General features: G+C 41.3%; 1 protein-coding gene across 1 annotated transcript in view; it reads right to left on the bottom strand.

Moving 5' to 3' along the window:
* Positions 1-3,209: 3,209 nt before the first annotated feature.
* ITGA11 (integrin subunit alpha 11) overlaps positions 3,210-22,693 on the bottom strand; it is a 127,271-nt gene continuing 107,787 nt past the window's right edge. The window contains exons 27-30 of the mRNA XM_088139244.1: positions 13,166-13,276; positions 11,761-11,856; positions 6,711-6,824; positions 3,210-5,277 (exon numbers count right to left, since the gene is read on the bottom strand). Of these exons, the coding sequence (XP_087995370.1) occupies positions 5,206-5,277; positions 6,711-6,824; positions 11,761-11,856; positions 13,166-13,276 (393 nt within the window). The 3' untranslated portion in view covers positions 3,210-5,205. The remainder of the gene's footprint in view (positions 5,278-6,710; positions 6,825-11,760; positions 11,857-13,165; positions 13,277-22,693) is intronic.

The raw sequence follows: 22,693 nt of genomic DNA on the forward strand, positions 1-22,693 counted from the left end.
GATTGATTGATTGATTGATTCTTTCTCTCTTTTCCACATTATATGTAGTATTGAACCAAAAAGGGACCCTGAATTTAAGATGATCGCTCCCATATTATTGCACATATGTTGTGTTGTGAGCTGCTGTGAGTTCAGTAGGAGCTAGCAATATGCTAATTTAATATCTCCTGCCATGTTTAAAATGGGTTATATCAGTTAAAAATACAATATAGTTAAAAATCAAGGCAAAATTTAAATCGGTGGTAAAATACAAGATCAACTAATGAAAAATTTGCTGAAAGAGATGGGTTTTGCCGTTTTACTCGTACTGTATTGGGAGAGTTGGGGTCAAATTCAACTTCTTGGAGAGTGAATTCTTTATACTGGGGGCCGTGCAAGAGAAGGACTTCTCTTGCACATGAGATCAGTTAGCTTCTGGCATGGAGTCTCCTGCTGACTCATAACTGGGAAGGCACTCCTCAGAAAGTCACACTCTAAGTTGCTTTTTAAAAGGTGTGTTCAGTAATTAATCGCCAGTGTAGATTTTAATGTGATCCCTGCACCTTGTGCCAGTCAGCAGCCTCACTGCTGCATTTTGTATGCCTTGTAATTTCTGGACACGTTCTAAGGGTAGCTCCACGTAAAGCACGTTGTAGTCAAGCCAGGATGTAATCAAGATGTGGATAACAGTTGCTAATTTTGACTAGTTCAGGAAGGGTGGTTTTGGCACATTAGCTGTGCTTCACAAATGTGTTCTCACTTGCAAATCCAGTATCATTTGTGGAGTCAAGGAGCACTCCCAAATTGCAAATCTGCCCTTTCTGGGGGAACGTAGCAAGTTCCCCTTGAATCTCCACATCCAGTTTTCTCCTTACCAATAGCACCTCTGCCCTGTCTAGATTTAATTTTTTTTTTTTAATTATTATTAAACCTGTATGCCGCCCATCTCCCCCAACAGGTGACTCTGGGTGGCTAACAGTAACAAAAAAGAAAAAAACACCAATCCCTCCAACAGTGGCTAAAATCCATAAATAATTAAAATACAAACATACATTAAAAATGGCCTAAACCCCCCCTGTATATTTTAGCACTTACACCTTCAAGGTGCTGGGGGGGGAGCCAGAACCCATCACCCCACCAGCCATCTCCACAGATGCGAGCCCCCATCCAGCCCCCAGGCTTTCTGGCAAAGCCAGGATTTAACCCCTTTTCTGAAGGCCATGAGGGAGGGGGCACACCGGACCTTGGGAGGCAAGATGTTCCATAGGGCGGGAGCCACAGCAGAAAAGGCCCTCTGCCTAGACCCCCACCAATCGAAATTCCTTGACCGGTGGGGTCTGCAATCTGCCCCTTCTGCTGGACCGAGTGGGACGGGCTGAGATAACTGGGGCGAGGCGGTTCCTCAGATAATCTGGTCCTGTGCCATGAAGGGCTTTAAAGGTGATAACAAACACCTTGAATTGGACCCGGAAACAAACTGGCAACCAATGCAGCTCACGCAACAGCAGTGTTATATGTGTCCTCCTAGGGGCATTGAGAACTGTCCACGCTGCCGCATTCTGCACCAGCTGTAGCTTCCGGATACTCTTCAAGGGTAGCCCCATGTAGAGCGTGTAACAGTAGTCCAACCCAGAGGTGACCAGGGCATGGGTGACTGTGCGGAGGGCCTCCCGATCCAGGAAGGGGCATAACTGCCGCACAACATGAAGTCGTGCAAAGGCCCTCCTAGCCACGACTGCCACCTGCTCTTTGAGCAGGAGTCATGAGTCCAGGAGGACCCCCAGATTACGCACTGGGTCTGTCTGGGGTAGTGCAACCCTGTCAAGAACCAAAGATGACAAACTCCTAGATCTTGAGGCTCCCCGTACCCACAGCCACTCCGTCTTACCAGGGTTCAGTCGAAGCCTGTTGTCCCCCATCCAGGCCCACACAGCCTCCGGGCACCGCGAGAGGGCAGTCACAGCGTCACTTAAGGCACGTGGGATGGAGATGTATAATTGGGTATCATCAGCATACTGATGATACCTCATCCCATGGTGCCGGATGATCTCACCCAACGGTTTCATGTAGATGATAAATAGGAGCGGTGAAAGCACCGAACCCTGAGGCACCCCACAAAGTAGGGGGCGGGGGCTGGACCTCTCGCTCCCTATCAACACTGATTGGGTTCGGCCTTGGAGAAAGGAGCTGAACCAGCACAACACTGTGCCACCTAGCCCCAACTCCTGCAGCTGACCCAAAAGGATACCATGATACAATTTCAGCTTGTTCTCCCTCAGCATGCCTATTTATTGAGGGTGCTAATTGCCCAGAGAACATCTAGTTTCTAGCATAGGTAATTCACCAGGACTACCAGAGCAGTCTCAGTACCATATCCTGGGTGAAGCCCCCCCTTGAAATCTGTCCAGATAATTAGTTTCATTCAGATGCATCTGGAGCTATGAGGCCAGCACCCCCTCAATCACTTTACCCAGGAGCAGAAAATCATAGACATTGGGTCCAGGGGGGATGTGGTGCTGCTGCCTCTGTTAAGCACACATTGCCCAAGGATGCCACAATCACCCGCAACCATGGGGGCCAGTCCTGGCCCGGCCAGTTTGATCAGCCAGGAGAGTCAAGGGGCACGTACTCAGTCCATGTCCTTGGAAGCTGAAAGAATCACTATCAGCAGGACAAAAAGTTTCCAAGGTTTCCCTGTGATGTTCCCATCACTAGAACTTGCATTGAAGTACAGCTGCTTGGCCTGCAGAAGATTAGGAGAATTGCTCTTAGTGGGCTGCTCATTTTTCTCCCAGGATCTTGATGGAGGGGAGGTCTCATTCTGTGGGAAAGTATTGCTAGCCTATGCAGAGGCAATGGCTAAGCCCTGTTTGCTGCATGCAATTCCATGGAATGGGATTGCATAGTGGTATTAAGAGGTTTTTTAGGGTTCCACTTGGCATTCAAGCTGATTTGTCGAGATTTCCTCCACTGGTAGCTAAATTTGATGGGGGGATGGAAAACAAATGGGTGGCTGTTTTGATGGGGGAATGGAAAACAGGACAGGCTGTTTTGATATAAAATGAAGTATTGACTGCTTTAGGTTTTTAAGGCAGTTGCTTGTTCTGGCTTACAATATTCCAACAGTCAAATGAAGGAGCAAAAATATACGGGGCCAAAGAATGAGAAACAGCATGGCAGAAAAATAGTAAGTACCCAAGCATACAATCCAGAATGTAGCAGAATAACTATCCAATTGGAGTTTATTTGCAATATTTCTAGGTTGCACCACCACTACCACCACCTTCTCAAAGCAATTTACAAAAATAAAATCACACACAACAGTTGATCTTAGAGCCCATCTTGTTTCTGCTTCTAAGGAGACTTCCTGCCTACCTCTACGCCACTCTCTGTGAAAGCTACAGTCTCACTTCATCACTAAAATGTCCCGAACTGAGGGGGTACATTTTTGAGAGGGTCAGTCAAGGGTCCACTTGACCTTTGATGGCTCAAGCCCCAAAGTGGACAGAAAACTAGTGTTGATTTGATTTTAATTTAAATGTAAATTAATGAAATTCATTGCAATTAATAGGATTATTTTCCATCATTTAATAGCCCCCTCCTTTCTTTCACATTAAGGATGATGCTTGGCGGCAGCTCTAGCAGGGCTGCCAAGAAACCTGATGGGTTTTGAGGGCATCAGGTTGCTCGGCTGTGACCTCTCACAACTAACTTGTTGAGTAATCAGATTCGTCCACTGACTATCAGAGGTGGGTGTGTGATATTCACCCAGTGGGGAAAGTAATGTTTATAATGCATTAAAACTGGCTTTAGACAAATGAGGATATCTAAACATTCACTTAAAAATGTTTAATTTTCTTTTTCTTATTTTTTTTAAAAAAGCCCTAATGGTACATTTTATGTATGTTACTGAATTCAGCTGAACCAATATCTCATTTTCAGTTATTAATATTAACAATGGCATAAATAATTTTATACGCAAAAGAAAAAATAGTCAATTAAATCCTTTCCAACATACAAAAGTATATACATATAATACATTTTTCCTGTCTCTATTGATTTTGGAAATTGCACAACTTGGGGAAAATACTTCAAACTGGTTTTTCTTAAAAATCACCTTAAAAATAAGAAAGTTAAACATTTTCAGAATAAGTATATACAGCTGAGGATTGAAGGCTTGCATTAAGGTGCTTATAACTGTGGGTATTTGTTCAGTGCATATAAAAAGAAGATAATCAAGATCTCCATCTGCTCCATGCAAAAACTGAAAAAAGCTGGTGGGTTGTTGGGCGGCTTCTCTTTATGAGCACTTCCGTACTCCTTGCTTTGGGAATGAAAAGGAATTCCACGTGCAGAAGCAGCGTCCAGTGCATTGTATCGTTGGCCTAGGCCTTCAAAACCATTGGGTGCCTAGTTTTACTGGTGCATTTGCAAATGTAGTCTGGTAACATGATCATTATTGATCTCTTCTACCCATTTTCTCTCTTCTTCAGATACCTGACAGCAAGATTGTGTTTCTGTGTGCCCATCTGCAAAGTAATCTCCACTTAATTTTAGTGATCCCAACTTGCAATCAGAAGTTATTGTGCAGATCTCATTTGAAAGCATCAACTTTCTGCAGCACCCCTTTGTCCATTTGATTTGTAGGTCCCCAAGTTATCTGGAATGAAGCACTATTTTATTAAAGCAACTTGATTTGTTTTTAAGGGGATGCATTGCAGAATGCTTCTGTCTGATTTGTTTGCCCCTGACATCTTGGATGAAGGAATGCAAGCTCAAATATCTTTGTGAATCCAGACTTTCCACTTCTTTTTATTGTAGGAGCAAAATTTCCCCAGTGAGGCTGCAGACTGAAAAGCGTATCGGCCCAAACAAAAACTGCACGTGCCATAGACTTGTAAAGGGCTGGAGGTTCTTCCTAAGAGTCTTCTGGCATATTTTCCGTCTGCCTTGAGCCCAAGGTATGTCATTTTAAAGAGAAGGCTGCTCTCTGTCGATTTACCCTCTCTGTCCTTATTGCACAGTTCCAGTGTCTTAGGCAGAAGGAAACGAAACCAGTTTGAAGTCCTTGCTGGTGGATGCATCTCCCTTGCAGTCAACACTTAGCAGCTGGGTTGCTTTCAGCTAACAGGGGAACTGATCAATGCAGACAGAGGCTGGCTGTACACCAAAGTAAACTTGGTTGTGAGAAAAAACCAGGCTGATATACTCGGGAGAATGGAAACCTTAGTCCAAATCCTTGATGGTCTGATCTTGGCTTGCATCTCTCTTGCGGGTGGCACTTTTAAAAAAACCAAGCTGAAGAGACACGAAGATAAAGCAGAAACCCAAGTTGAGTTTGCCAACTTTGAAACAGCTGGGACTGCTTTTTTCAGTTGTTTAACAAATCACTGAATCTCCATGCTAGAGAGTTTAATTGTAACGTACTTATGAAGGCTTATAGGCCATCTTAGCACTTTCAGTTTTTGCTTACAGAATAGTATGAAAACTTTCAAATATTTAAAGCTTAAACAATTAGGAAATAAGAAAAAGGCAAAACCTCATTTGATTTTCTACCTGTTATACAGCATGTAAAACCTCTGCCCTTAAGGAGAAAAACAACTATAATGACTGGATTATAGGAAGACCATAAGCAAGGGTTGTTTTTGCGTTTTGGGCTGTTTGGAATGAGGGAGAAAATAGTTTACAAGTTTACAGTAGGAGTCAAAAAAAGTCCAGATTGTAGCTGTGAGACTCATAAACAAAGGGCAGAGCTTTGTGTGGCTGCAGCTGCCATCTTGACTTTTTCATTTCCTGGAGACACCCCTAGAATCCTAGAGTTGGAAAGGACCTTGGAGGTCTTCTAGTCCAACCCCCCCACCAAAGGCCGGAATCCTCAGACCATCCCAGACCTTGGCTTGAGGCAGCCCCCGTGCTTTCAGAAGGCAGCTGCGCCACCGCTGAAGAGTTCTCACTTTGAGTTGGACTCTCCCTCTGTAATGCTTCCACCCATTGGTTCTTGTCCTACTCCTAGGTGCTGTGGAGAATAGATCTATTCTCTATTTCCTGTGACAGCTGTTAAAATATTGGAAGACTTCTATGCTGTCTCCCCTTACCCTTCTCTTCTTTAGGCTAAACATATCCAGTTCCTTTAAACACTTTTCGTGGGATTTAGCCTCCAAGCCCCTCACCCTCTTCTCTGCACTCTTTCCAGTTCCTCAGCAACTGGACACAGTATTCCACATAAGGTCTGACCAACGTAGCACAGAGTGGTCTTCCTGTGATCTCAACACCCTGTTGATGCAACCCAAGACTGCAATACTTCTCTGATTATTCCTACCTAAGTGAAGAACCAGTTAGTTTTTTGCTTTAATTAACATAAAAATGGAAACCTAATCTGTGTTGTCGTTAAAAGGATTTTTGGAAAAATTTCTATTTATGGAGATGCTAAACTGCTATCTTGTTCAGTCTGACTGTACTCCTAAGGGTGTCCGGTGTAACCCAGAATGCATGTAGCGTCAAGATCACTGAATATGGGCATAATGAATTCAGCATTAAAAATGCAATTATGGTTTTGAGTTCCTTTTGGCTCCTCTGTGTCACTATGGTTGCATGGAAGTGTTTGGCCCCAATTAATTGCTCTCTATGAGGGGAACCATTCAAATGGGCAGTTTATTTAAGCTTGTAGTGAGTCAAGATGAGCTAATTGTAATACATCCATGCCTACCCTGTGTGGTTGCAGGAAGGCTTACCTTCCAGAGTGCCAGCACCAGGAGTGCCAACAGCAGGAGGCCACCTAATGTACTCCCAATTATGATCCAGATGGGGATGTGGGACTCCTCAACTTTGGAGATCTCAAACGTAATCTGCAAGGGGAAAAAGAATAGTAAGACATAACATGGAACTCTTCCAATATCAACTGTTTTGGAAGGCACAGGGGAGCAAGTGTGATTTGCAGGGAATTTTAGAACCTGAGTTCCCATACAGTGTTGGACTGCCTCTGTGCAAAACAAGGCAGCCTCTTCTGTCAGTGGCTGCTGAGCCATGACTGCTCAGAAGAGGGTGCTCCTGCTCCACCTGAGTTGGCTAAGGAGGTTCCTGAAGCATCTTCGTCCAGGGTTTGCAAATGATTCAGAAGAACTGCTTCAGACCTCTTACAAGCATACCGTTTCTCTGTTAACTTTTAAAGTATGCTTGTCTTTGTCCAAGTTTCTTCAGGAGCCTGAAAAGGAGATGCTGCTGCTTTAATGAACCAAATAATATAATAGTGGGTTTTAATACAACTCTTAAAACACTCACATTAAGGAACTGCAAGGATTGAAGCATCTTTTTTCAATCCTTTTCAAAGTGTGCACTACCTGTGTGAGTGTGCAGGTAGGTTTCTAAACCTTTTCACTTCAAACAGTTCTAAGGGTACAAAATAATTTAACAAAACAATATGTTAAAATAACAAGAAATGCAATAGAAATAAATAAAAACCCATAACAATAACTACTCTAGCTATCTCAGTCCACAAAGGCCTTCTGGAAAAACTAGGGCATACCAATTTCTTAGAAGGCCATGAGAGAGGCAATGACTTTTGTGTCCGGGCAAATTGTTACAGTGCCTGTTTCTGTGCTTTTTCCCATGGATAGGAGGGATCTTCAGCAAGCACTCTATTCTCCCAGTTCTGGCAAGCAAAATTTACTGGAATAGATGGTCTCTAAGATACCTAAGTCCCAAGTAGATGATAAACAGGCTGGGGGAAGGACTAAGCCCTGGGTCATCCATACTGGAATTCCCACGGGCTTGAGTTCTTCCTGCTGCAACCACTGACCGAACGTGCCCACTCAGGAAGGAGCAAAACCACCACAAATGGTGTCTCCTACTTCCAACCCTCACAGGAGAACCAGAAGGACCATAGTTGACAGTACTGAAGAGACAGCAGCACAAGGATGGTTGTGCTCCCCCCTCCACGTTCCACCATAACTCATCAGTGAGAGTGAGAAATCCAATAGAAGAGAATCTCTGTGGCTCAGGGTTGAACTGTTGAGTCCTTGGTGCTCTCTGAGCTTGGCTGATTGCAGATGTTTCATTACCTAAGTAACACTGCTAGTAAATGTGGGGTTTGCTCCCTGTTTATATATAGTAGCTTGCTCTGCCAGTGTTGATGGGGTGTGTTTTTCTCCTTAGTAGTTAGTTCCTTGATTAGGGTATTGTCTTCTGTTTGATTGTTTGCCTGGTGTTAATCCCTGCTTATCTGGGTATAGGCTGCTGGAGAGGATGTGCTCTGATCTTTTGGTTTCCTTCTTAGCTTTCTTATTGTCTCTTTGGAATGGTGTGTAAATGTGCTTTATCTTTATGTGTCTATTGATGGCTGATGTGTGAGTGCCAAGCTTCCAGGAATTCCCTAGTATTTTTGGATTTGGCTTGGTCTAGGATGCTCAGAGTTTCCCAGCTGAAACTATGGTTGAGTCTGTCCATGTGTTGTGAGATTAAGGAGTTTGGTTGTCTCTGAGCTTGGTTGTTGCTTGCAAACATTTCATTACCCAACTAGGTAACGTTGTCAGTGCGCTGATGATGTTATCTAGTCAGGTAATGAACTGTCTGCAAGCAAACAACCAAGCTCAGAGAGCACCAAGGACTGCAGAGTGAGAAATACAGTTTCCATCCCATGTTTAGGCCTAAATCCTGAGTGCCAAGGATCCAGACAATCTGCTTCTTCCAGAGCCCTCTGTAGTTGTGTGATGGAATGTCAGGAGAATGTGGAGAAGTTACAGAAACAGTATCTCAGTCCTGGGAGAGTAGAAAGCATGAGTTGAGAAGGAAACTCAGAACAACTCCACCTTGATTGGGTTAGGTATAAGTTGAAGGAGACAGGGGACTGACAGACTTTCAACATTCTAATCCAACATCCTAACCTCATCAAACTAATTTCCAAGACTACTACAACTCCTCTTTCCTGACTTTCTTTGTCTGAAAGGGTTGACAAGTTGCCACTCGCTGCTTTCTCAATAACGTTCTTCCAAAAAGGAAAGTTGGATATAAGTTGGTAATTGTCCATTATTGCTGGATTCTCTTTTAAGATTGCTGGAACATCCCCCTCCCTCAAGAATGCTTTGACCAGAGCTCAAATCCAGTTTTCAGTTTCCTCTTTAGCTACTTAGCCAGAAAGAATAGGATTCAAGATCACAAGTGTTGGAGCTTATACTAAAAAGAACTTCGTCTACTTCCTCAAGATCTACAGGCTCAGTTAACATTGCCAGATGCATCCTGTATCATCTCAAAATCCTGCTGATCCAGCTTTCAGCAAATATGAGTGATTTAATCTATGAGATGACTCGCCAGATGTTTGCACATTATTGTTACTGGATGTTCCAGCTCACCATTACCTAACAGGGCCTGAGTTATGAACAATGATGCTGGCTGACAGCCGCCTGCAGATGTAGTAAGGGTGGAGAAGTAGTTATGCTTCAAGTCCTTATCTCCAGAGAGTAGACTTGAGTTCATATCCCCTCAGATTCAACTTCATTTTCCACCAGCGTCACTCTGGGTATCTCTTCGTCCGTTTCATTTTCTGGAACTCCTCAGAAAACTAAGGAGCCCCCAGAGGTCAGTGGAGGAGGAGAGGTGACTCAGGGGCAATCCTATCAAACATCCAGGTCACTTCCACTGACCAGAGGTCAAGCAGATGACTAACAGAGCTCCAGATTGCTAGGAAATTCCTGAAGTGCTAATCAGAAACCCTCCAGTTCCATTTGGTGTCTGCAGAAATCACCTTAATAAGCCACCAGCTTTTCTGAGTGGTTTGATGGCTCTGGTTAAATCCATCATCATGAATGAGTGATCTGTCCATGACAAGGGGTTGATGGAAAGGTCACCCCCTCTAATGGAATGTGAGAATGTCCTTGGAAAATGGGGGGAAAAGATGCTGCCTAGGTGATGATCAGTTAAAAGGGGGAGGAGCCTGCAACTGAGTAACAGGCAGGGAAAGAAACTTAGAAAGGATCTGCCCTAACTAATCAGGTGGTAAAAAGGGACGGCAGGAGATTTGTACTTTCAGACATGCAAGATTCTGTTAATGTAGCCTAACAATAAAGTAGAATTAGCTCATCTGTCATGTTTCCTGTCAGTTTACCTGGGAGGGCTGACATCAATCTTGCAAGTCTCATACTCACTTCCAAAGAGAGGAATTTCAAGGATGGCCTCCGATCCGCAAGGAACCCCACTATCTGCTGAGCATCTGGTAGCTGCATTGTTGCAACACCAGCAGCAAGTAGATGCACAGATGACCAATTTACAGAATGCCATGATACAACTAACATGGCAACTGGAGCAGAATTTGCCTCAACCTGCAGCAGCACAACAGATAGCAGCCCAACCAATGCTTCTGCGTTCTCATGGGAGCTTGCTGGAGAAGTTTGGAGGGGACCAGGATCGATTCCGCACATTCATCACTCAGTGTGAAATGTTTATGGCAGGCAGGTTGGTGGAGTTTCCCACTGATCGCACCAAGGTGACTTTTGTGCTGAGCTTGCTGAAGGAAGCAGCAGCTAAGTGGGCAATACCGTTCATTGAAGGGAACGATCCAGTACTGGACAACTATCAAGACTTCATGCGTAAACTCGAAGGACACTTTGGGGATCTCATACAGAGAATCACAGCTAGTTGAGAGATCTGGAAGCTCACGCAATGACAGAGGAGAGTAAGGACATATATTTTGGACTTTACTTGTTAGCAATGTAGGGTGGAATGACTTAGCCCTGATTGACCAGTTCAGAGAATTTTGGTGGTTGAGAGCCCACACTGACATTAAGGGTTATGTTTCCCCTTGTCATGACTGCCATACAGCAAAACCAATCCTTGGTAAGCTGACTGGGTTGTTGAAACTGCTAGAAACTCCTTTGCAACCCTGGGACACTGTTCCTCTGGATTTCATCACTGATCTTCCTCCAGTGTGGGGATATACTACCATACTGGTAGTAGTGGATTTATTTACCAAATTGGCTCATTTTATTCTTTGCAAGGGTCTCCCAATGGCCCCCCAAAAAGCTCACCTCTTTTTGGATCACGTCTTTAGATATAGACGATTGGTCAATCATGTCCTAACAGACCAAAGAAGTCAATTCACTTCCAAATTTTGGAGGGCCCTCTTGTGCTTATTAAAGATGAATTTGTCTTCCTTGCACCATCCAGAGGCAAATGGAGAAGGCTAACCAACTATTACAGCAATATTTAAGATGATGTATTTCTTACCAACAAGACAACTGGACTGATCTCATACTTCTTGCTGAATTTGCTTACAACAATGCTGCCCACTCCTCTATTGATACGTCACCATTCCAGGCAACTTATGGGTTCCACCCATGGGTCTTACCAACTACTAGACAAGAAAGCACCACCCCTCACGCCACAGATTTCCTGTACCAGAGGCAAGTAGCCCAAAGCCTCTTAAAGGAACAGTTTGAATAGCAAAGGCTGTGTACAAAAAAGCAGCAGAAAAAAAAAGCAAAAAAGCAGAGGAAGCTAGAATTGCAGAAAATTTGGTGTGGCTTTCTACAAAATTTCTAACTTCTGCAAGATTTTTGACTCCCCCTCCCTGCATAACCCCTGGATGGTGATGAAATAACATGTATTTTTAAACCCATTAATGGCAGTCTAAGGTCAGGATCAGAAGAAATGTGAAAACTTACATCATATTCCTATAATCACAAAGTCTAACTCCAGCTTCCATCAGAGTCTTAAGGTGACTAAGACCTCTGAAGAGTCAAGCTGCCTGGAGTGTAAGCAAGTGAGAAGAGGACCTGTGATCCAAGGGCTTACCTGGCGACTAGGATCCTCTTCTCTGAAGACAAAGGCACTACGAAACCCTCTCTGCAGGGCAGCATTGAAGATGAATCTCAAAGACTTGAATTTCAGCTGGACAGATAGGAGAGAGAATCAGTGGCTCAGTTTGCACATAATGCTAAGCCATGGTTGATTTTAACTATGGTTTGTGGAAGAAACCATAAATATTAAGTTCACACAATACATTAAACCAAAACCAACTTAAAGCAATGTATGAACATGTCCTAGTAGGGAGGGAGTTCACCTAGTTTAGTCAGAATTGATTCATTCTAATTATCACCTGCTTTGATGGAATGGAATTATGAAGGCCAGGCTCAGGGAGATAAGCATTTTCTTAGCTCGCGGCAGGAGCGTGGGAACTACAAGAGAATGAGACTGGCACCTCCCTGAGGAATTCACACTGCTGTGGCTGGCTGACTTGGGACCTGGGGTTTGAGTCTGGGAAGATTCTTGCTAGAGGTTGTAGCTAATAAACATAGCTGAACTGATTTTGCATTGTCTCTTGGAGTTCCTTGGGCTAGGCCTGACATCAATCTTCCCAGACTGAAACCCCAGGTCCCAAGTCAGCCAGCCACAACAGTGTGAATTCCTCAGGGAGGTGCCAGTCTCATCCTCTTGTAGTTCCCACGCCCCTGCTGTGAGCTAAGAAAATGCTTAATCTCCCTGAGCCTGGCCTTCATAATTCCATTCCATCACACCTGCACAGGCTGGAAAGCTTTCATGGATCAAAGCATTTATCCCATCCCAACCTCCAGAAGAATTCTGCCTCCTGACACATGAGGAGGGAAGCAAAATAATCTGTCTTGTCTTCATCATTTCTTCCTGGCCTCTCAATGTCCTTGATTATAGAGGGACCATGATTTGGCAAAAAGAGAAAGGTAGGGCTTAGGGGTATCTAGCGGTTGGTGGAGGGAGATACAAAATCTGCAAAATGGGATGTCACTGGTGAGGCTTTTCAGTTCCATGAAGGATTCCTGCCACTTTCAATATTGCTCCCATTGCTACCCTATTAGCTATTAATCTTTTTAGCGGTAGAGGATCACATAGTTCTTTCCCTGAAATATAATCTCATTTTAAATTTGCTCGGTGTTATGTCCCTCATCTTAAATCCCAGCTGCTTCTGGCTGGACCAAATTCTCTCTCTCTTTGCAGTCATTCAGCAACTCTGAAAACTGAAACTCTTGTTCCCCAACTGGATGGACTAAGGGGAACTCTTGCTTTGGGATGGGTGATGGATATGATTAGCACTGAAAGACAAGTTAGTGGGGATGATGAAAGTCCGATCATCCGTAGGAAGAAGCATGGCCTGGAAGAGCAGGACCAGCTGCCTGCTGCTTGTCTTGGCTGCTAGCAAAGATGGCAATTTGCATCTTGTCCATACCGCTCTCAGGGTCCTCATCCACAGATTTCCATATAAGAGAAAGGTGACTTCTTCATTGGCAGCCAGATTCACACTGCAGTCGATTGAGATCACATCAGAATTACTGTAGTTCTGGAACAAAAAGACAAGTGAAGCTTGGTGGAATGCAAGAACTTGGGACAATTCTTTTCCTTTAACCTGGAAGTTCTTTGACTGATGGGATTTTCCTCAAAATGGCTGCATCAACATGCAAAATGGCTCAAAATGGCTGCATGAACTCATCTGTTTAACATCTACATGAGGCCACTGGGTGAAGTCATCCAACGGTTTGGGGTGAGGTATCACCAATAGTGGATGATACCCAGCTTTAATCTCTACCCCTGGCCACGTGAGTGATGCATCCTGTCCTAGCGTCTGGAGGCTGTGGGAACCTGGATGGGGCACAATAGACTTCAGTTCAACCCGAGCAAGACTGAGTGGTTCTGGGTGTTTGGACCTTTTGGTGACGGGAACCTTCCATCTTGGATGGGGTGGCACTGCCTCAGACAGACCCAGTACATAATCTGGGGGTCCTCCTGGACTTACAGCTCCTACTCGAAGAGCAGGTGGCAGCTGTGGCTAGGAGGGCCTTCAGGTTGTGCGCTAGCTGCACCAATTTCTGAGGACCCTGCTAACTGTCACTCATGCCCTCATGACCTCTTGTCTGGACTACTGCATGCGCTCTACATGGGCTGCTCTTGAAGAGCATTTGGAAGCTTCAACTGGTGCAGAATGCAGCAGCATTTGTAGTAAATGGTGCCATATTTATTAACCTGTGTTTAAGATTTAGTGTACTGCATGAACCTAGTTATAAAGTACTGATGATTTGGCAAATGGCTTGAGGAGTGAGGAATATTTTGCAATGCCATAGCACAAAAGAGGTCACATATGAAGCTATCTGATTAAACTAGGAACTTCAGTTTAAAAGGTGAGGTTAGTTCCTCAACTGATTTGCATGGGAATCTCCAAATAGCTGCATTTGTTTAATTTTTTTAACCAAATGGAATGAAGTTTGTATGCATAGAAAAGCTGAGTAAATGAAATCAGGCCAATTTTAGATTTCAGGTATAGTTTCATCAAAAATTTTTTTAATCCATTCAGTCATCCGATTCTTGGAGACTGCCAAGTCCCTGCAGTTTTCTTGAGACTTTTTCTTTGGGATGCCGTGGTGCGTGCATATCTCTTGTCTCTCTCCTGATCAAAAGGCTTTCAGACTTCTGTATTATTGGACTGTATGGATAAGGACTTTCATCATTTAGTAAATAAAACTTTTCATTACATATTATTTGTCAGGCCTAGCTCAAGAACCAACAAGGCAGTCCAGTCCAGTATAGTTCCTTTATTAGCTTGCACCTAATGGACAGAATCTCGCCAGACTAAACCTATGCTAAAGCAACTAGTGGCTATACCCCATGAGACTCTAGGGAGGGGCTAGTCTCAGCTTCTTCACCTTCTCATGGTCCTGCTGCAGGCTGAGGAAGCACTTGCTCAGGAATGCTCCCCCCCGATAACTTTGATCCTCCATTCCAGTATCCTCCTCGCACATGCCTTCCATTCCATTATTTTGTTTTTAACAAGCTATTGGAATGGCAACTAGACCTAAGTGTTCAACAGCTGGCGTAATTTCAACTACACCATTATCTGCCAAGCCAGGCAAGATGGTGGAGGAGGATTCTTCCGCTACTTTACTAAAAGAGATCTTGGCTCAGGTACAACTCTTGAAGCTGACCAACAAGATCTGGCAGAGCTTAAATGTGATTTAAAATCGATGCAAGAAAAAAATGGCTTGCTATGAGGTTCATTTAAATGCCCACAAGACTATAACTCAAGCCAGTCATAATATTTTGGATAAACAAATTACTTATCTGGAGTCACAATTGTGTAGGAAAAACCTACGTTGTGATTGGTATTGAGAACCCTCCAGGTCAATCAAACCTGGAGGAATTTATGGAAGATTTTTTTCAGAAAGCTCCTTTCTTTGGGAATGGACTTTCCAGTCAAGACTGACCATGTGATTAAAATTCCTTTAATGAGAAGGAAGACTGGAACTAGTTCCAATATTATTATTGTGCAATTCCTCCATGTTACCCCAAGAGATGAGATTTTACTTATATTTCACCAGGAATCAGTAAAGTCTCCTTTGAAGTGGGGCTCCAGTCATAGCAAGATATTAATTTATCCTGATTTTACTAAAGAGGTTTCAGAAAAGAGAAAGATGTTTACAAAAGCTCAAAGTCTTCCCTGATCAATATTTCAATATCAATACAATTTCAATATTTTGTGCATTTTCCAGCTACATTCTGCGTTAATCATCAAGATCAGATTCACACATTTGATAGTCCCTTGAATGCAGAGGCCTTTATCCTATCTTTAAAATCTGCAGATGGACAAGCTTGATTGTGTTTCATTCTATGGAATCTGCCAAGAGAGAAGTTGGAGTTTGCCTACACTAAAACCCTGAGTTAAAAATCTACATGCCAGTATTGTTTTTCTGTACTCCTATTCATGTTTGTTTTGGTTATTTCAAGATAGAGGGTCTGAGCATACCGCCAACTCTATCACTTATTTTTAACACACAGTACTTTTTTTTGTGCCATCCCCTTTGGGAAGCGCTCAACTTCTGTGATTTTTTTCCTTCTTTCTTTACATATTTTTTCTTTTTAAAGATTTTTTTGTAATGTCACTTGCTCTTTTTTTTTTTAAATTTATGCACATAATCATGTTTTTCTTTTTTTGCTTTAAGTATAGATTCTATATACATGTAAAAGAATGGTATTTGAATGTTAAATTGAGCCTTTATGGAGGTTCTACATCTGTGAGCAATATATATTAAATATTTAAATATTTTTATTAGACATTTGTTAAATGATACAGGTCATAATATGAATTGGTATTGGGAGAATATTGATAAGTGGGCTAAAATAAAATTTATGGATGAAGTTAGTTTAACTGTAAAAGGGTTACAAGAATCCAAGAAAAAAAAATGTAATCTTAGCATACTTAAAATCATTAAGGGCAGACATTCATTGCTTATTTACAAGAGACTCATCTAATGGAACAGGATAAATAATAAAAGATTGGGTGGGACACGTTTACCTCACAGATACTTCAACAAAAGCTAAAGGTGTGGCCATTCTGGTTTGAAAAGGATTCCCAACTGACGTATAGGAAGTTATCACTGATGCAAATGGGCATTATTTAATTTTGTGTGCCAAAATAGCAGAGACTGCAATAGCTATGGTTAATGTTTATAGTGTCAGGTTCAGCCTGGCACGGCACATGCCTTCCAAGCTAGCCGCCATTCCGCCTAGCTAATTTCAAACGCACCTAGTCAGTTTCCTTGCCTCAGGCGCAGGCGATCGAAAGAGGAAGTGCAAAACCGCAAGTAAACTGCTTGCAGGTGGTGGCAATCAACCCGCGGCAGGAATCAATTACTTTGCAACAAACGGGACTTCCCCCAACCACCGCAGGCAAGCAGCCAACAATGAAGACAAAAAACTCCGCAGCTCAAGCCCCACTCAACCGCCCATCAAGAGCAATCGTGAGTCATCCTCATGGGACCTGGCATGCAAGCAAAGCAGCAGAAAACAAAGGACCCTGGCTGAACCTGCCATTGATCCGGGACGGGAAGAGCCGAGGGCAAGGGGTGAGCCAAGGATGGGCAGGGGCGGTCAGCAGGCAGGACTTGTAAAGCGCGGGAAATGGGGAGGCTATAAAATGCTATGTAACCTGTGCCAAGCCAACCCTGGCTTTGTTTGTAACCACATGCATTACACCTGAGTAAATTGCTTTTGTACAAGCCTGCATCTCACAGAGTCTTTATTCAGCGTTGAATGCGGCAACTCTTACATATAGACCAAATTTATATTCTCCTGCTAAGTTTTATGAATATTTTCAACACTTGAATGGGTGTATTTATGATACATTGATAATAGGAGATTTTAATGAAATATTGGATTCTGAGCTTGACCCCAGCACATAAAAAACAATCATTAGTGAGGGAAACAATTAAGACTTATATGGAAGAATTGAATTTAGCAGACCCTTGGCATTTGATGCATCCAACTAAAAGAGAATATACATTTTATTCAAATGTGCATCAGAATTTTTTTAGGCTTGATTATTTCTTACTATCGTCAACTTTATATCATCAAATTCAAGAATGTAACATTGATGTTTGTTACGTATAGGATCATAGTGCAACCCCCTTGAAATGTGTGTTTTAGCTTCCAGTGTGGACAATGGCGGCTTAATCATCTTTCTGTGAGAGGGGAGACAACACTGCAGCTGGATTGATGGCTGGCAGCAAGTGCTGGCCACTCAACTTGCTCCAGATTAAGGAGCAAGCAAGGAAATCGAACCATACGGCCTCCAGACGGCCGTTCCTAATTGTGGAGATGGAAGCTTTTGTGAATGGCTTTTGAGTTGGGTGGCTGGGAGGTGGGGGATCTATCTTTGTTTGAAGCTGTGGCGCAGCCTTTTTTATGGATGCTAGAGCCGACCAAACCCCATTTCTAAACATAGTGGAGTATAACTTCTTTGCAACTTAAGAGGGACCTTCCTTTGCAACAGATACGTAATTATCTTGGGGCTTATCCTTATTTTTGGGACTATACATTTAAAAGAAGAATTAGAGCTTTAATTTGAATCTGCTTAATCTGTAAAAAGCTGGACGACTAGCGGAATTTAAAAGAGACTTAAAAGTTATTTACAGTGAAAAGGGAAGATTTATTTGTTAGAAGTTTATTTTTTTACGAAACTCCATTTGCAGTGACGAGGTTTGCTTTTTCCATGGGAAAGTCTTTTTTGTTTTGTGGATTATGTTTGTTAATTGGCTGGGTTTCTAAAACAGAAGAAGACTGCAATTTGATCCCAGTATGTTTTTCTTTAACACGTGCCTGCAATTCCAGCTTGAAAGACACTAGAGGGCATGACCTGTCAGTTTACTTTTGCTTGTAATTCTATCTGGCTATATGTTTTACTTGTGCAAACAGAAAAAAAAAATAATAAAAAGACACGGTTTGCTTTCAGCAAAAAAAAAAAAAATGTACAGAAGATGTCCTTTGAAGCAGTCATTAGAAGATAAGCTAACTGCTTTAAGTTTACTCCAGTCAGTTTGATGCAGATTTAAGTACCTTGAAAAAAAGAAAAAAGTGGATATGATGGTTAACTTTGAAAAAGAGGTGGAGATTGTCTCAAATACGGAATTGGAGTTCAAAAAAATGTTAGACTGTGAAGGTGGTATGATTAAAGAAGTTGTGGATTCGAACATGGATTTAAGACAGCTAAAAGATAAGAATGATATAGAAAAAGATGCCAGAATGGAATTACAAATGGAATCAATTGATGTTACAGTTTAAAGGGAGCGTACAAATAATGGAGAAGGGTGACTTGGAAAGATCTGTTATCTTGGATTTGCAAAAGGAATGTGTTGAATTGGTGAAGCTGTTCCTGGGAAGAGACAAAGAGAAATTACTGGGGATATTTTTGGGAGAAAAGGAGACGATGGGGAATCAACTTGTGGGACATTATTTGAAAGGATTAAAGTTTAAGCTTTTCAAAAGTAAACAGAATGTTTACATACAAAGTGAACTTATTGGACTAGGGTTAACATATGCTGAGGCTTTTGGTAGCTGTTGAGATTTTTTTGTGACCAGGATTGAATGACAATCCTTTAAGGATCTGTGTATAAAGTTTACTAAGGTTAAAATATATTTGTTATTAAATTTATGGAATTTTTGTTATTATATATGATAAAAGTAGTAAGGTTTTTATAGGTATAAAGGTGGAAGGATATGATGTTATCTATAATTATCTATATCCAGCAGAGAGAGCATGTTACGGGTTCTGTCACCTATGGAGCTATGTTTGGCCCAGGCGGTGGCCCTTTTCAGCTGTGGCCCCTGAGCTGTGGAAACTTCTCCCTCATGAGGTGAGGCTGGCCTCGTCATTGTTGACCTTCCAGAGGTCCCTTAAGAGTTGGTTATGCCAGCAGGCCTGGGGACCCCAGGGGATGGGGGAATTAGTGAGGTGGCTCCCTTATTTTTAACATCTTTTTATTCTCTATTTTGCTTTTTATATTTTTAATGTATTTATTGATTGTTTTTAGCTTTGTTGTATGCTGCTCAGAGTTGCTTGTGGTGAGACGGGTGGCTATATAAGTTGGTTTAATAATAATAAATAAACTTTATTTTTATATATGATAACAGCAGCAAGGTTCTTAAAGGCACAGAGGTGAAAAGATAAGACATTATCTACAGTGGAAGAATGGTTGGTGAGGTTGATGGAGTTGGCTGAGATGGCAAAAATGATGGCTTTGATTCGAGATAAGATATTGTGTAATTTTAGTGCTAACTGGAAATCTTTTTTGGACTTTTTGCAAGATGTAGAAAAAAAATGAAAATATGTTGTATGGGTTGGATGATTAGAAATAATATGGGTTAATAGAAATAATGGAAGTTATGTTGTAAATTTAGAACAAGAACAATGTATATTGTTACTTATATCTGTTCTGGGGATGGTCGGAAGTCAATTCTTTTTGTTGTTGCTGTTGTTTTTCTCTTTTTCCTTTCTTTTCTGCACCTTTGATCTTTATTATTTTCTTTTTTTCTAATTCCTTTTCTCTCTTATTTTCTTTCTTAATATTAGTTTTTGTTAGCTTTTGTTGTTCTTTTTTAAAAAATTAATAAAGTTATTATTAAAAAATGTGTATTTCAGAAACCAGTTAAGGTATCAAGAAATTGGTATCTTAATGCTTCCCTATTGAATGTTAAAGAATTTGTACAACAAATGTGGATAGAGACCTTACAATATTTTGATTTAAATTCAGAAGTATCAAGTGCCCGAATTTTTGAATGGGAAGCATATAAAGCATACATTCGAGATAGAATTATTGGTTATGCATCACACAAAACTAAGATTAAAAATAAAAAATAATTTGAAAGATGAACTGAAACATTTATTGGCACAGATGATTAGATGCCCATCTACAGTTTTGTACAGAGAAATACAGAAAAAGAAATATGAATTAACTATTATAATATCACAGCAGACAGAATTTAGGCTAACATGTTTACAGCAGAGATACTGGGAGAACGGTGAAAGACCCAGTAAGATCTTGGCTAATAGTTTAAAGCAAAAAAAAAGATAGGGCAATGATTCCAATCATTAGAGGTGAAAGAGATGAAATGTATAAAACTTCAATGGATATTAATTGTTAATTTTAAAATTTTTATTCAGAATTATATAGTAAACCAGTGGATGTATTAAATGAAGATATAGAGGCTTTTAAAAATAAAATTAACCTACCACATTTAGATGATACACAAAAACAACTCTTATTTGCTCTACTATCTGAGCTAGAGATTAAACAAATAATTTTAAAAATGGCAAGTGGTAAAACACCAGGATTAGATGGATTCCCTATCAAATGGGGAATTACAAGTACAAAACATTTATAGATCATTTGGTGCCAAAACTATGTCAAGTATATGAAGAGATATTTGATAAGGAAATTTTATCACTGGCATTTAATTAGGGTTATATTACAGTTATACCAAAAGCAGGTAAGAATCATACTCAGTATGCTAATTATCATCCAATCTCATTGATTAATGTTGACACAAAATTTTTAACAGCAGTGTTAGCAAGTAGATTACAGCAAGTGATATCGTTTGTTATCATGTAGGGTTTATAAAAACTAGATAAGGAGCAGACAACATTAGGTTAGTTGTAGGTTTAATAGACTTGAATAAAAACAAAGAGCAGTTTGTAATTTTATCATAAGATGCTGAAAAAGCCTTTGATAAAATATATAAACAGTATATGTTTGCATACTAAATAGATTTGGATTTCCTTGGAATTTATAAAATGGATTAAGATATTATATGAGTCGCCCAAATCTAAAGTAAAGGTTAATGGTATGTTTTCTTCTACTTTTCTACTATTTACAGGAACTAGACAAGGATGTCCACTTTTACCCTTGCTTTTTAACATTTGCATGGAACCCTTGGCTTGTGCTATTAGACAACGCAGGGAGATCTACGGAGTAGTATACAACTCAGTTGAACACAAATTGGTTTTATTTGCAGACAACACTCTTTTGTTTATTTCTAAACCTCACACTACTATTCCAGTGTTGATGCAAAGGATAGATGCCTTTAATAAAACAGCAGGATACTCTATTAACTGGTCCAAATCGGAATTGATGCCAATAGGTGAACATTTGGTTACCCATTCATTTAAGGAATATAAATTCTGTATTCGTACTGAATCTATTAAATATTTAGCTATGGGTATACCAAGTGTATACACATACAAATAATATTTACAATTTATTGGACTCCACTACATCTGTATAGAAAAGGATTGTCAAAAACAGCATTTTGTTGGAGATGTAATAAGTACAATGCCTCTTTAAACTATATGTTTTTACAATGTCTTATACTTAATAAGTTTTGGGAGAAAGTAGTGGATTATAAAACTATGATTGTGTGACAAAAGCTAAAATTTTCAGAGGATAATATTCTTTTGAACTCTACACCCAGTACATGGAATTTGACATCTGGACAACGTAAATGGATTCTCTGTGCCCTTACTATGGCCGAAAGACTGATATTGCAACACTGGAAAGATAAATGTCTGGCCCCATTCACTCAGTGGACTGAAGACCTGATTGCACTTGCCACTTATGAGCGGATTGCCTATAGACGTAGACTTTGTATGGACAAGTATAATGGAATATGGGACTCATTTATGTCAGATTCAGCCTAGCGCAGCAGCGCAGTGCCGTTAATCAGTTTCACCGCCTCAGGCAAAAGGTAATCAGGGCAAGTAAACAATGCGACCACAAGTTAACGACTGGCAGAGGGCGGGCAATTAAGAAGCGGCAACACTGCAGCGCAGCGGCGCCCCAGGAAACTAACTCTGGCTCATGACACGCCGGAAGCACAGCAATCAGCGGGCAATTCAAACCCAGATTAACACAACCACCACAAGAAAAGCCCCAGGAACGCAAGGGCAGGAGAGACAAAAGAAGCAGATCAGAACACAATAGAAACCGGCTGAATCTGCCCTCAAGGCGAGCAGAAGGAAGATCGCCAGGAACAGATGGGCAGCCCAGGGCAAGGGCAAGGGGCGGAACCGAGGGGTACTGCGGGTCAAGGGGGGAACCCTATAAAAAGACTAAGAAACCGCGCCAAGCCAATTCTGGCTTTGTCTATAACCGTTACGCGCTACGCCTGAGTAAACGAACTTTCGTCCAAGGTTGTGTCTCACGAGGTTTTTGTTCAGTGCCGAAGGCAGCGATCCTTACAATTTACACAAAATACAGTAGGTTAAAAAAAAAAAAGTCATATATATGTATTTGATTCATCTTATCTTATACAAATACTAATATTTGTATTAGATAAGCACATATAGAATTGAAATTGTTTATTGTTATAATTATATATTAACACTTTTGTCTCTGTTGTATTTTTTAAAACTTTTTTGTTAAACCACTTTTAAGTA

Source organism: Python bivittatus, unplaced genomic scaffold (assembly GCF_059951505.1).
Source record: "Python bivittatus isolate LINGU-HERP-01145 unplaced genomic scaffold, Pbiv_v1 ctg000210_np1212, whole genome shotgun sequence".
In the NCBI taxonomy this organism is placed as follows: domain Eukaryota; kingdom Metazoa; phylum Chordata; class Lepidosauria; order Squamata; family Pythonidae; genus Python; species Python bivittatus.